Source organism: Mastigoproctus giganteus, chromosome 6 (assembly GCF_048544385.1).
Source record: "Mastigoproctus giganteus isolate SK-2022 chromosome 6, ASM4854438v1, whole genome shotgun sequence".
NCBI lineage: Eukaryota > Metazoa > Arthropoda > Arachnida > Uropygi > Thelyphonidae > Mastigoproctus > Mastigoproctus giganteus.
Genome location: NC_143580.1, coordinates 228,533,452 through 228,549,310, shown reverse-complemented (window position 1 = coordinate 228,549,310; position 15,859 = coordinate 228,533,452). Strand labels below are relative to the sequence as shown.

General features: G+C 37.9%; 1 protein-coding gene across 4 annotated transcripts in view; it reads left to right on the top strand.

The window, feature by feature from the left end:
• Myo81F (unconventional myosin 81F) overlaps nucleotides 1-15,859 on the top strand; it is a 326,469-nt gene that overhangs the window by 195,842 nt on the left and 114,768 nt on the right. For all 4 annotated transcript variants that reach the window (XM_090376766.1, XM_090376764.1, XM_090376763.1 and 1 more), the window contains 2 exons: nucleotides 6,101-6,192; nucleotides 12,589-12,883. In XM_090376766.1, coding sequence (XP_090232892.1) covers nucleotides 6,101-6,192; nucleotides 12,589-12,883 — 387 coding nt within the window. The remainder of the gene's footprint in view (nucleotides 1-6,100; nucleotides 6,193-12,588; nucleotides 12,884-15,859) is intronic.

Here is a 15,859-nt window from a genome sequence, read left to right as displayed (position 1 = left end):
GACGCCAGACAATAAGGAGAATGTCCTATGTCTTGCAGAAGGCAATCTGAGTACAAGTACTCGAGCGATAGGCCAACGATTGGGTATTTCCCAATCCACTGTATGGAGGATACTGTCAACAAACCAAATGAGTTCATACCATCTGCAACGCGTCCAATCATTGGAGCCTGCGGATTATCCACTCCGGAGGACTTTTGCTACTTGGTTTCTTCAACAGAAACGGTTTGCAAATGCTGACTTCCAGCGGGATCGCTGTTCACGCGACCTCCCGTTCAACATCCTCTACCACATGACGAAGGCATTTCGGACCCTGCAATGCTATGTGATTCTGATTCGTCTTTGTGTCCCCTACACCTCCTGCAAGTTTGTTGCACTGGTAGTGAATCACCCTGTATATACACTGATCAGCCAAAACATTATGACTAGTGAGTCGTTATGCAAATCGAAGCAACTGCAGGTGAACTATGGCACGTGAACAGGTTGGGACATGGTATAAAAAACACCCGATACTGAGCTCTGTTAATCAGTGTTACTCTTGTTCTTCAGAATGGAAAGGCAGCGGACTTAATCGAGTTTGACAAAGGCCAAATTGTAATGGCCAGATGACTGGATCAGAGCATATCCAAAATGGCATGGTTGTTGGGGTGCTCATGGCCAGCCATGGTTAGTACCTACCGAAAGTGGTCCGAGGAGGGAAAACCCACAAACCGCCAGCAAAGTACTGGATGACCATGGTTCATCAATCCTTGAGGTGAGCGAAGGCTCTCCTGGATGGTACGTGGCAACAGAAGGGTGACTGTGGCACAACTCGACGGTAATTGGAATGTTTGTATTGCTCTGTCCTCCAAATTCCCCAGACATCAGTCCCATCGAGCATCTGTAGTTTGTGTTGGAACAGCAACTCCGATCTGCAGCATCTTAACCACAGACCTTACAGGAGTTAAAGGATCTGCTGGTTATGTGTTGGTACTAGATACCATAAGACACATTTAAAAATCTTGTAGCATCCATGCCTCACCAGGTATGAGCTGTTTTGGCTGCACGTGGAGGACCAACATCATATTAGGTAGGTGGTCCTCCCCTGAGTCCAAGGAAGCTCTCATAATTATGGCTAAGGGTTTGCTTACTCCCTTTGCTGCCTCCTTTAATATAACTGGATAGATACCGTCTAGCCCAGGTGCCTTTTTTTATGTTTAACTTCAACAATTTCTCCTCCACTTTGCTCTCAGTTATTACAAAATCACTTAGCTCCCAGTTAGAGTTTGATAAACTTCTAGCATTCCCCTCATTGAATAACTTCTGATGTGTGAATGTAGATGCAAAATACTCATTCAAGTTATCAGCTAACAGCATGATCATCAGTAGTCAACCCATCTATGTTAAGTGGTCCAATCTGATTCATCCCTATCCTTCTAGAGTTTACATAAGTAAAGAACTCTTTGCTGTTTTTCTTTGCATCCCTTGTCAAAGATTTCTTGTAATCTGCCTTCGCCTACCTAACCACCTTTGTGACTTGATTACAGACAAGCTTATATCTGCCATAGGCTTCTGTGTCACCTGATAAACCTTTATGAAAGCAAAAGCCCTTCCCTTTAGCCTATACATCTTTAAGTAATTCCCTTATCAGTACATTGTGATCACTGTCACCTTTATCTACAAATTCTTAATGCATGAATAATCACTGCTGATAATTGGATCAAGATTATTACTCATTCTGGTTGCCTCTCGAACATGCTACTTTAGAAAACAGTCATCCAATAAATCCAAAAAAGTATTTTTTAGTGTGCGAGTGACAAATCTACAAGTTCCAGTCAGTATCTGGAAAGTTAAAATCCCCCATTATAAGACATTCTGATTTATTGGCCCACTCTTATTTCTCTGCACAATTGCTCATTATACTCATCAGATTCATTAGGCCTATAACATACACCGACTCATTTTTTCTCTCCCAGTGCTTATGTCACCAAATAGACTCGACATTGCATTGTTCAACAACATTAATTGGATGCACTTCTGTAGATTTTGTGTTTCTTAACTAACAGCATAACCCCTCCTCCCTTCTTGTCCTGTCTATCCTTTGTGTATGCATTGTATTCCCCAAATTCAATTGTGTACTGCTTTATATCTGTGTGGCACCACTTCTCTGATATCACGACAATATCTGCCTTTGATGTCTTGACTAGCACTTCAAACTCATCAAATTTATTAACTATACTCCTAGCATTGGTGTGTATATGCAAGTATACATTCACGTGTTTCTACTCTTAGTTACTCTAACACAGCCCATGTATTTATTCGTTCCACTATGACTCCCAACAGTCCTGGAAATCTTCATTGCCTTCCTCTCCATGCTGCTGCTCATTCTAATAGAAGCAGTGCAAGAATACTTTTGCCTCTGCCTGCAGCCACTGTTAACCTTTTAGTCTGTGTATCCCCCCCCCCCCAAGCTAGCAGTTTTCAAACCCACCTAACACTGCCTCAATAGCATCAGCAAATATTCTTGCACCCTTCTATTTAAGTGTATCCCATCCCTGTAGAAGCAATCTCTCCTGTCAACAAGCACAGACCAGGCTGAAAAAAATTCTACCCCTTGAACCTTGCATAATCTCTCCAGGGCTGAATTGACTGACAAGGCTCTGATCATATACTCCCTCCTATCATGTCTGGGCAGAATTTCAGACACTTTCACATTCAACCCTAACTCGTGACTTTTTCAACATTGTCCTGTACTTGTTGAGTAAATCTGCAGATCTCTTACTCTTAATGTCATTAGTTCCAATGTGTAAAACAATATCACCTTTAGTGCCCTTAAAAGATGATATCTGCTCTACAACATCATCAACCTTTGCCCCTGGCAGACATACCCTGGTCCTGTTCCACCTGTCCTTCTTGCATAATATATTCCTCATCACCCTGACAATAGAGTCACCAACAATAACTAGTTCCTTTGGGACCAGTGCATTCTGCCTTGGAGATTGCCTCTGTGTTGCCTGATGTACAGGAGTGAGCTGTGCCGTTGAGCTGGGCAGCCAAGAGCTTGATGGGCTCCTGATATTAATTTCTTCGAGGGCATTTATGCTACACCTCAAGCTCTCATAGATGCCCATCAGAACGCTGAGTTGGCAGCTAATTTCTTGACACTCTAGATACCTAGCACACACAAAGGCATCCTTCTTGGCTAGATCATGTCCTGTTTTAGAAAGGTCGGCAAACATTTCACATTTCAATGGAAGAAAATTCCAGATCACAAGAACTACGTCATGTTCCTTCAAAATGACTTTCAGATATGTTCTGAAAAGTAGCAACTAAGGTTTAATGCTACAAAATGTGAGGTCTTGCATCTGGGGAATTAGTTCTGTATGAAAAAGAGTTGGAGGGGGAGGAAAGTTATCATACAATCAGGTATGAAATTTACAATGCAGTGTAAACAGGCAGCTAGGAAAACATATTGTGTCCTGCCTGTGATTTGTACAAGCTTTTAAAGATGCCATTGGTCCTTTGTAAAAGATGATGGTAAAACCACATTTGGAATGTTATGCTCGGGGCAGGAGGGCCCCCCCCACACACACAAGACAAGACATAGAACCTCTAGGAGGGTTCAAAGAAGGGCCAACAAGACTGGTGACACTAATAATCATCTCTATGAAAAATAGTTTAGAAGGTGTTTGGATTGCAAAGCTTGGAAACCTTGGTGGGCATAAGTTAAAAGAGTATAAGACCTTGAACCAGATCAGTAAATGATGGGGGTAGAAGTATATTATTGCTGCTAGTGGAGACAAGAACTAAGGGACATAAATATAACATATTTTGGAGTAACAGCAAACTGTATTTATGACTTTACCTTTGGGCAGATTGTTGGAGTAAATTGCTTCCCAAGGTGGCAAGTTTAAAGCTCAAGGTGAAATTGGATTACCACTTTTTGGTTATGGGAAAAGTATGAGTTCTTCTCCCTTTACTTTATAGCAGATACAGAAAAGTTCATTTAGCCATTTGAATACTAAATACATCATATTCAATGCATGTCCTGTAAGCTTTTAACCACCCATTTTCTTCTGGAGGTAGAGGAGAAGCATGGAAGAAGACATGCTTTTGATATCTTTGAGATACTCAGAGGACAGTACAAAAACTTGAAAGCTAGACAGCAAATATGCCATAGAATGGATATCTTTCAGACACATTGACATTCTACTCAACTATTGCTTTTGGCTGCTAATGATAAGTAGCAGTAGTAGTGGCATGTGATTCAAGAAAGCATGTGTATGAGCTTATGCAGCATCAGCCAAAAAAAAAAAAAAAAAAAAAAAAAAACACCATTCCCTCCAAATGCCTGTCCAGTTCCTCCTTAAATTTATTCAACCTATCAACTTCCACAACGACAGATGGAAGTTTGTTCCAGCAATTAACCACCCGCTGGCTAAAGGCAAATTTCTGCACATCTATTCTACATCTGTTTTTTCTTAATTTGAATTTATGCCCCCTTAGGTTCGTAATCTGAACAAGTGGAAGGATCCCATCAGAATTCAGCATGCTCAACCCATTCAAGGCTTTATATACCTCAATCAGATCACCGTGAAGATGCCTAGTCTCCAGCCACTGCAATTTGCAGAACTTAAGCCTCTCTTGGTAAGAGGATCCCTTCATTCCCCTCACCAATCTTGTTACTCTTCTCTGTACATGCTCAAGTAAATTTACATCCTTCCTAAAATGAGGCCTCCAGACCTGTACGCAGTACTCAAGGCGTGGCTTGACCATTACCTTATACAGAGGGATAATCACCTCCTTTTCCCTGCTAGCAAAATTCCTATATATCATTGACAAAACCCCATGACCTGCCCTGGCAGCCTGTCTGCATTGCTCAGAGAACTTCATATCTGCCTGCACAATTACTCCCAGGTCTTTTTCATTTTCTACCACCTTAAGTGTAGTACCACACAGTTGGTACGTTTCTCTGGGGTTACTTCTACCCATATGCAGTACTTTGCATTTGTCACGGTTAAACTTCAGTTGCCACTTCTTAGCCATCTGCCCAAATTATCTAGATCCTGTTGCAGTAGCACACTGCCATTACTGTCATTAACAACCCTGCCAACCTTTGTATCATCTGCAAACTTCGACATTAACCCTGATATACCTTCATTAATATCATTGATAAATATACAAAACAACAGTGGACCTAACACCGAACCCTGTGGGACTCCACTAATAACATTAGTCCACAAAGAGCAGCACCCATTGATTACCACCCTCTGTCTTCTCCCACTTAACCATCCTTTTATCCATTGTAGCAACTTACCCTTAATACTATTCTGCTCCAATTTGTACAATTCCATGCGCAACAGCTTCAAAAGCTTTCCTGAAATCGAAATATATGATATCAAAATTATTTTTTGCATCCAGTTCCTTTGTAACCACATCATAATAACCAATCAAATTTGTCAGACAACTTTCCCTTAACAAACCCATGCTGTGTCTGAATTATTGCTGCAGTCTTGTCTAGATGATCCTGCAATGCATCTTTAACCAGTGACTCCATTATTTTACCCGGAACAGAAGTTAAACTAACTGCTCTGTAATTACTTGGTTATACCTTCATCAATATCATTGATAAATATACAAAACAACAGTGGACCCAACACCAAAGTTCTGTTTTTTTGTGCTATTACAGTGATCGTTTGCTTTCTGTGTTTAAATGCTGCTGCTGCTTTTAATTAAGTATATTTTAAAGTCAACCACATAGAATTTACATTTCTTGGGACTGTCAAATTCATATACTGTTATCTCGCCCAAAAATATTTAAAAATAAATGACATTTGTATCATTTATTCTTAAGTTAGATTTCAGTTATTACTATACCAGATATGGTTTGCAGGCTGCTTTCAAATGTGCTATTCTGTTACCTTTATTCACTACTTATGCAGAATTCAAAGAATTTTTATAATTGATTTATATACTTTTTAAAATAAATATTAAAAATGAAAGACAGTCAATTCCCTTATGATTTTCACCGCCAGTTTAAAAAATATATACAAGTTCTCTAGTGTTGTTTATAAGTATTTTTTAATTGAAAATTTCATTTATATAATTTAATATATTATTTCAGGATGGTTTTGAGTTCAAAATGAGAAATCACGGTGGAAGCATTAAACGACCATTAAATCATGGTGAACCCGATGATCCAGAGCGTGAACTCAGGTATAGTTTTTTTATATGTATATATATATCGACCATGTATTTTTTATGAATCTGTATGTGCATTTGTCACTAATTTCATTAATGATGTAGTATTTGAGAAATATAAACCAATGCTGCAAGGGTTTTGACATATTAAAAATTAAATTTTTGAAGATCACAGATAATCCTAATAGCAGTGAACTCGCTCTTGCTTTTCTCTCTCTCTCTCTCTCTCTCTCTCTCTCTCTCTCTCTCTCTCTCTCTCTCTCTCTCTCTCACACACACACACACACTTGTTAGTGTTTGGTTTACGATGATTGTGCCCATGTATGATATCTGTATAAATGGGTGTTCATGGCTTCATTTGTTTGCTGTGTGAGCTAAAAGACCTGGAATAATTCAACAAAGGAAAACCATATTACTCCTGCTTCATATTGGCTTGTTAGTTAAAGCCCCAGTTAAAGAGGCCTGTAAAAATTTCTCCAGGCTTCAACAGAATTCAAATCCGGACCTCTTTCCAAATGAGTAACAAGTGGTGGAACCATTACATAATCAAACATAGTTATTTAAATTCGTAATGTGCATCTTGAATCAGACTAAGGTATTTAACCCATCAGCATTGCATGAAATTCTGAAATCCCAGGGGCTCACATCTGGTGAGTATGGGCTTGGCACACCCATGGTCCTGAGCTGGATATCATCATTCTTCTCTTCTTGGTGATTCCTCTTCTCTCTCTCTCTCTCAGGGTAACTCAGAAATTTTTTTTTTTCTTTTTTTTTTTGGCTGATGCAGCAAAAGCCTCAGGCTTCTTTGTACCATATGGGTAATAATAATAATAATAATAATAATAATAATAATAATAATAATAATAATCATGAGTATCGGTGTGAGGTATGATGGCCTTTTCTCCCACATCTTAAAATGCTTATACAGTGGTGTGTGTGTGTACTCCTCCCCAACTAACGTGCCTCCTGATTTTCACATATTACTCTTCAGAAGCTTATAATGTTATTACACATGAATATTTCTGAATGAAATTGAATATGTTGCAGTTTGATTGAGTACAATTCAATAGAAACAATTTGAACAGCTTGGCTACATTTTGAGAATTCACAGTTTCATGGCATCAGGCTGTTAGACTGGCTCCTCTTGGATTGATGTGGAATGAAATGCTGGAACTTCCAGCACAGTCTAACAGCCTGGAAACATGAAACTGTAACTTCTTGAAACATTGCCAAACTGTTTTATGTATTTTTGTTGAGGTGCAATCAATTAAATTGCAACATTTTTACTTAAAACAGCTTAATTTTTACAGATAGTAGGTTTATTGCTCATTACTGTTCATTCATATGATCATTTTTTTTTTTTTTCTCACTTCTGGTTATTGATATTATGAATACTTTAAAATGAAATTATAATGTAGTAGTTAATTACAGTAGTTAAATTTTTTTGCAAAAAGTTAAACAGTTTTTGGTAATTTTCCTATACTTCTCTTCATGCTCTTAAAACAACAACTTTCAAATTAAATAATTAGGGCATGCAAAAGGTCTTGAGCATTGGGAATAAACATACTGGAAATAAATAATGTGACAACTGATAAAATGTTAAAATAAAACTTTATTAAAAATATGTGAGAATTAAAAAATAAAAATTTAGTAAAATATATTGAAACTGTTAAAATATTATGAACAGCAAATAAATACTAAAAAAGTAAATATACTAAAAGCAATAAAATATAAAGACAAAATTTGTTTTAACACTCTTAGTCTTTATATTTTATCACTTTTAGTATATTTACTTTTGGTATTTATTTGTCTGTGCATAGTATTTTAATAGTTTCCATATATTTTATTAGATTTTTAGTTCTATTTCTTAATTCTCACTGCACAACGGAACAGGTCTTAAAAGACCTAAGCCGGACCAAGTTCATGATGATGATGATGATGAATTCTCACTGCATATTTTTAGTAAAGTTTTATTTTAACATTTTATCAGTTAGTCAGGTCCGTGAGGTTGTCACAGACATTCTCTCAGATATGCCAGACAAGCTGCATTTCCTACCTGGGAGTCTAAAACGCTGATGGAACTGATATTCGGGTGACACTCAATTCAAGTGGACCCAATTTCGGCGAAGTCTGGACGGTCTGTGACAACCAAATCTTCTGCTTGCACCTTCACGATGGTGGGACTGTTAGTAATCCTGGGTATAACCTCCATGCACAAGTACATGGTGGGTGACCACCCACGTGTGAACCAACGTAAGCAGGGGTCGAGGTGTGGCACCCACACCACATGGAGGAATGCCGCCCCTCTATGTTACAAGGCAGTACTAGGTGGTAGATGACTCTCATCAACCGGTGCAATATCACCACTTTGCTTATTGGAGGCTTGAAGTGGTGGAACCCATGTTTAGTCTCTAGAGAGCTAAGTTCCGGTCAACCCGTCCCTATCTCTTCCATCATGCAGTATGATTGATGACTTTTGAGGTTATGATGAACATCGTGGCGAGAACCAATATTCCTTACATTTCAAGGGTACAGCTCTAAAACGGTGTTCGCAGGCCGGCCGCTAGTTAGAACACCGGACTGAACCTATTGGTAACTCTCTAGGAAACTTCCGGATCAGCTAGTTTATAATCTTGCTATCTCTACTCTGCCAGATAGTGACTGGAGGGAGTCCGAGTAGTGTGTATGCGGGGAGCATTGTCGAGGCCGTTATGTCAAGGATCTGGGTATATTCTTGCCATGTGTATGCCATATCCAAAAATTTCATTACTTCATACAGCATGTCCCACTCACTTTTTCTTACTATTGAATACACCATGAATTGTCAAACTAATAGAGCAAGCTTATCTGTGAAAAGATCTAAACCTCCCAAGCACTTCCTAATTCATTTCACAAATATACCTGGTCTCAATTCTAATCTTAACGATGTCCATTTCCACTTGCAGTCTGCCAAACCCCATGTACTTTTTCTGACAGAATCTCAGTTATCGGTTGATTCAACTACTGATCATCTCAGATGCCCAAATTATTCGCTGTATGATTCCTTTCACCTCAAAGGTGGTACTTGTGCATATGTCCGTTCTGATATTCCCTGTCAGAGACTTGGCAATTTGGAATCTCCTCTTTTTTATCTTCTCTGGCTTAAAATCTCTTCACGTCATTGTGTAAAATTCATCTGTTGTCTCTTCCGTTCTCCCAACTCCACTAATCACTTGGAGCTTTTTGACTTTCTCCAGTCCAACTTTCCTAACAGTGAGGTAATTTTCCTTGGTGATTTTAATGTTCACAACTCCAGCTGGCTTCCATTTTCTAGTCACACCGACCCAGCTGGTCGAGATGCTGAGGCTTTTGCAATTTCTAATGACCTTGCCCAGATTGTTCATTTACCTACAAGAATACCGGACAATCCTAACCATACAGCCAACACACTTGATCTGTTTCTCACAAACAACCCTTTCGAGTACACGGTTGAAGTGAGTGGTCCTTTAGGCACCTCAGATCACAACTTGGTGATTGTCTCTTCTCCAATGGAACCTTTATCTCATAGCTATTCCCAACCTCATATTGTTTAGCATTACAAGGATGCAAAATGGGATAATCTGCGAGACCTATTTTATTCTTTTCCTTGGTCGGTTTACTGTTTCAAAACTTCTGATGTCAACGTTTGCTCAGATCATGTCAGTGAAATTATTCTTGTAGGAATGGAATCCTTTATTCCACAATCCACTTTAAAATCTCGTCCTTTATCTAAACCTTGATTTCCTAATAAATATGCTAAGGCTATTCAAGAGAAGAATGTTGCATATCGTAATTGGCTTGTTTGTAATTCTTAAGTTACATTTACTGCCTACACCAAAGTTCACAACAATTGTAAAGCAACAGCTATTAATCAGTCCAAACTAGAGTTTGAACAGGCTAAGAGTAGAAAATTTGCTTCTTGCCCTAATGGTAGCTGAGCATTCTGGTCCCTTGCCAAAGCTATTGGCCGCATCTTTTTCCCATCTCTGCTCCCACCTCTGTCCAAACCAGATGGTTCTGTTGTCACTTCAGCAAAGGATAAAGCTGACCTGCTAGCATCCCATTTTTCTTCCAACTCATATATTAATGATCTTGGTAAAACACCTCCCACCATTCCCAACATGCTCCATTCAATGCCTCCTTGTGTTCTTCCGTCAAAAGGATGTCAGAAGGATTTTGACGAATCTTGATGCTAAGAAATCTCCAGGTCCCGATGGTATTTCTCCACTTGTTCTCAAAACCCGTGCTCCTGAACTTACTCCTATTCTTTGCCGCCTTTTTTCACTTTCTTATTCCAAATGTGTTTTTCCTTCTGCTTGGAAATTTGCTCATATCCAGCCAGTTCCTAAAAAGGGTGACAAATCCCTCCCATCCAATTATCATCCCATTGCAATTACTTCTACTCTTTCTGAAGTAATGGAGAAATCAATTAACCGCCAACTCTTAAACTACCTAGAAACCTTCCGTCTGATCAACGATCGCCAGTATGCATTCCGTCACTGTCGATCCACTGGTGATGTTCTGGCTTATGTTACCCATTTATGGACCAATTCAATGGAAAGGTTCAGTGAAACACAAGTAGTTGCTCTTGACATCCCAAAGGCCTTCGATCGTGTTTGGCATAAAGGTCTTCTAAACAAGCTTCCATCTTATTGTTTGCCAACTGTTTTTAGTATTGGTTATCCAATTTTCTCTCTGATCGCTCACTGAGGGTGTTGGTAGATGGCTCTCTGTCTTCTAACTTCTCCACTAATGCCGGTGTACCCCAAGGTCCAGTTCTTTCACCCACTCTTTTCCTCTTGTATATTAATGACCCTCTTCCATTGATTGGAAATCCTATCCATAGTTTTGCCGATGATAGCACACTGCATTCCACTTTCCATTTTGAGAAACCTTGCCCTGTTCAATCAGCTTCAACTTCTCGAAAATCTGCTACCAATTCCTTAAATGCCGATCTTCAGGTAATTCTCCAGTGGAGCAAAGACAACTTAGTTGATTTCAACCCTTCTAAAACTCAGCCTTGTCTTATATCTCGCAAAAAGGATTCTTCTGCTCCTATGCTTATGTTTAGTGACACTCCGATTTCTAGGCAAAATGATATATCTCTTTTGGGGATTATCCTGACTTCTAATCTCTCTTGGCACAAGCACATTACAAATATTGCTTCCTCTGCATCTAAAAAACTTGGTTTTCTCTTTCGCTCTCGGCGTTACTTTTCTTCCAAACAGCTGCTCACTCTGTATAAATCACAAATCTGCCCTGCCATGGAATATTGTTCCCACATCTGGGGTGGTGCTTCCAAAACCTTTCTCAAGCTTCTTGATTCCATTCGAAGAGGGCAGTTAGGTTAATTAATGATTCATCTCTAACAGAGATGAATCATTAATTAACCACTCGTTTTCTCATAGACATACTGTTTCTGCTGCATGCCTCTTCTACAGATACTTCCCTGGGCACTGTTCTTCTAAATTGGCTTCTATAATTCCCACTCTCTCTTTCAAAACAGTCCGAACACGTGACGCCACCAGCCAACATCCATTTACTGTCCAACTTCAAACTCACAGAACCAACTTTTCATCTTCCTCGTTTATTCGTTCAACTGCCATTTTCTGGAACAACCTTGCTTCATACGTATTTCCTGAAAATTACAGTCTACAGAAGTTCAAGTCCAATGTCAACAAAGATTTTCTTTCGTCTTCTCAACCTTCAACCCAAGCACGGTAATAAGTACTATAGGTTCTAATACCTCTCGTGTTTGGGGTTTACATAAAAAAAAAAAAAAAAAGTTGTTGCAATAATTATTTCTGGTATAAAGATAAAAAGGATCAAAAGTAGCAGTTTTGCTAGTAGCAAAGTGTAGTGTTTCACTCTCTTAATAAATCCAAGACATGGTTTATGCTTTCTTATTCCCCCTCCCAATCAACCCTCATCATTGCCACAAATAATCTGTTGTACTACAGGAGGCTAGCTAGGCCTGTTCACAAAGTTATGGAAATGAAACAGTGTGGATGAAATCTGCCTAGGGTCATTTTGATCATGGCTCTGTTCTGTAGTCACTGAACTTATATGAAGAATGATTCTAAGGGATGATTACTCTATCATGCTGCCATGCAGTGGCAAAATCACTCATAACTATTGCCAGTCTACATATTTTTAAATTTGCTTTCATATATCATATTATAATATAGACTTCATGTTGTTGGGAAGGATCTTAAATAAACATTTTCCTAGTTTTGTAAGGAAATGCACTTACCATGTATTCATCCATAAAAAATCTAATTTAGTCATGATTAAATGAAAATGCTTCTTATTAGAATGGAGAAAAAATATGTGTTTTTAGTTTTAATAAGAGCATCAGTTATGCTCTGAAAATAACAAGAATTTTTTTTATAGGAGAAAACAAAGAGTAGAAAGGAGATTAATTAAACTTGAGGCCGATGAAAAAGTAATTGGTGAAGATGATGAATATTATTATGATATGATAGAATTTGCAGAAAAATATTTCAATTCACATATCCGTGATGTAGGTGGTACAGTGATGAGAACACTTACCCGACGTCGGAAATCATCAGGAGAAGTAATGCCTAAGTATGAAATGGTTACTTATACTCGGAATAGTGCAATTCCTACGTCCCATGTCCACATGTATGATCCAGAAAATGTGGCTATTTCCTGTACTATGTTTAAAGTGAGTAAATCTTGTTTTTGAAATTATAAAATATATATAAAATATGGAATATAAATTTAAAATAAAATAAAGATAAAATTAAAATAATAAAGTATATATAAATTGTAAAAGATATAAAAATTTTTCTTATTTCCCCTTGTTTTATTTGTATATTATTTTTTTCCTTAAAAAGGGAGCTGCATACCTTCCTGTGACATTGGGAAAGATTGATAAATTGTTCTGAAGAGCACAAAAGAGCCCACTTTCAAACAAAAGTTTTTTTTAAAATTTGACAAAAATCCATTCGCTGAGAGTTGAGTTATTACATGAGGGCAAAAAAAAACAAGAAATAATAATTGTCAGATTTCTATTGGTCCTATTTTAATGAAATGTGGGATGGCTCTACAAATCTTTCTAAAAACCCCAAATATAAAATTTCATGAAAATCCATTCACTAGGAGTCAAGTTATTACATGAGGATGGAGAAAAATTAAATAATTGCAAGATTTCTATTGCTTCAGTTTTAATGAAATTTGGAATGGCTTCACAAATTTTTATAAAAAAAGCCCAAATATTAAATTTCATGAAAATCAGTCCACTGGGAGTCGTCTTTTTATGTGAACAGACGGACAGACATAGTGAAAACAATAGGTACATTAATCATATATGGGTGCATTAATCATTAATCATATAAGGGACATGCTAATGCATCTTAAAAAAAAACAGTGTTCCATGTGCTTCATGATGAATTTAATTTCAGTAGGAGATTAAATTCATATTTGACATATAAAGTAGAACATTTACTTTATATGTTAAAGAAACCGTAGTTGGTTTCATTGTGAATGTCCATTTGGTTCAAGTTCTCAAATTCTCTTATTTTCCAAATTTTGGTTTGCTGTTGTATTTACTTTTAAATTGTGATTAAATTCTTTGCAAAATGCATCCCCCCACTCTGTTGGAATCAGCAATTAAAGAATTCACAATCGATATTTGAGAAGTAGTAGTTGTTTTTGCAAAGCAGGGTTTGTCAAATTGGAAAGTGGAATGTAATATATATGCAAAACTATGGATAAGAATTCCAGTCAAAATGGGAGATGCCACTAATATACAAGAGAAAAGAATGAGTGAAAGTATTGTTAAGAACTCTTACATTAGTTACAGAATTAGATAACAGCCATCTACCATTACATATAATGAGTAGTCAGAGTGGAAATCTGCCATCCAGTTTCAGAAATCAGGAGGCAGACCATAAGATGGACACTTGCTGAGTAAGTCTTTTAGGCTAAACATGATCAAAAGATTTTGAAATGTCAGGGTAACTGCTTCAGTTTCTCCAAACTTTTTTGTTTATTTCCATATGTTATCTGTTTAACATATGTAGTTTGTAAAAATCAGAAGTGTTTTTCCACTATCCACAGTTTGGAAAATCTTATAAAACATTAACAAATATGGCCTTAGAAATTTTACTTACTCTAAGCTATCATAGAAGATGAGGAAATTAAAGGTTCGCATGATGATTTCATAGACTGGATTTGAATGATGAAGCCCTGCCAAATGTTTAGTGAAAATACTACTTTCCTCAGATTTGATATGTTAGTGATTGCAATACCATAATAAGGGACATGCAAAATCTCCACACAGTTTTTCAAGAGATGTACAATATTCCCAAGGAAATATGATTTTTACAATCTTAATATTCACATAAAAAATAGAACTGCAGTTGGATGTCTTGACATTTTAAAAGCCTACCTGAGTGATGATGAATTGGTACTTTGAATATCCAAAACCATTCCTCTCATCCAGGTTGCTTGATCTGATGTCTCAAGACATTTTTTATGGGATTTTATTCAAGGTTGCTTGTATTTCCCTTGCCAGGCTGATATGGATGATCTGAAAATTCAGATTCTTCCAGCTGTAGCACCCTTTAACATATACACCTGCTTCTTTTACAACTATTTTGTCAAGTTCTCACTAATTGGTGAGTGCTTCTTCTGTGCTGAGATACCAGTATCTCTGAAATAACTGCCAAGATAGTTACAACTTCTTTTTAAATAAATAACAAATGTTTTGTTTTGGTGGGATGCTATATATATGAAAGTTGTGCAGAACTATGGCTACTCATTGATTGTAAAGCGCTCTGCCATGAGAAAAGTAAGCCCATATGATTAGGCTGTGTTTGCAATTCTTTACTTTGCAACAGGTCAGAAATATTAAAAAGCTACACTGCTCAAAAAAATTAACAGAACAAAATGTTTTTCATGAATATTTTATTGTGAACAGTGTCGCTGAAGGTGAATATTTGATATAATAGGCATCCTGGCATGCAAAGTCCAAGTACCCAAACGAAATCAATCTATCTTACAGAGCCACACATTGTGCAAATTACTGGTGCTTTTAAAAACACGGGTTGCAACCACATCACTTCGTTCCCATTTTTTGTCTGATCAGTGGGATAGCCACATCTCTAGTACTCAGAATGGCAAGCCATCGCCGTTTAGATGATTCTTTGAGATGGCAGGCCATTGGATGACTTGAAACTGGGCAGTCGCAGGCAGAGGTGGCACATTGGCTTAATGTGTCATGCAGTGTCATCTTGGCATTATGGAAGAAGTTTCAGGAGACAGGAGCTATTACAAGAAGAGTTGGCCAAGGCCACCTGAGGACTAAGTCAACCAGAATGCCATCTGGCTCTAACAGCAAAATGGAACCCTACGATATCCTGTCATCAACTGTCTCTTGAGGTTGCTGCAGCCACAAATGAAAACATTTCCAACCGGACTGTGTTAAAAAGGCTCAATTCGAGTGGACTCTATGCTAGGATGCCAGCGGTTTGCCACCTATTAACCTCTATCGGCATATAGGGGAAACCCTGGAGGCTGCAACAAAGTATAAACAGAAAAAAAAAATCACATTAACCCCAAACCACTGCAGAGCTTGCCAAAACACGTGACCTGGAGCCCTGACAAATGGAGTACAGTACTGTTCTCTGATGAGTCC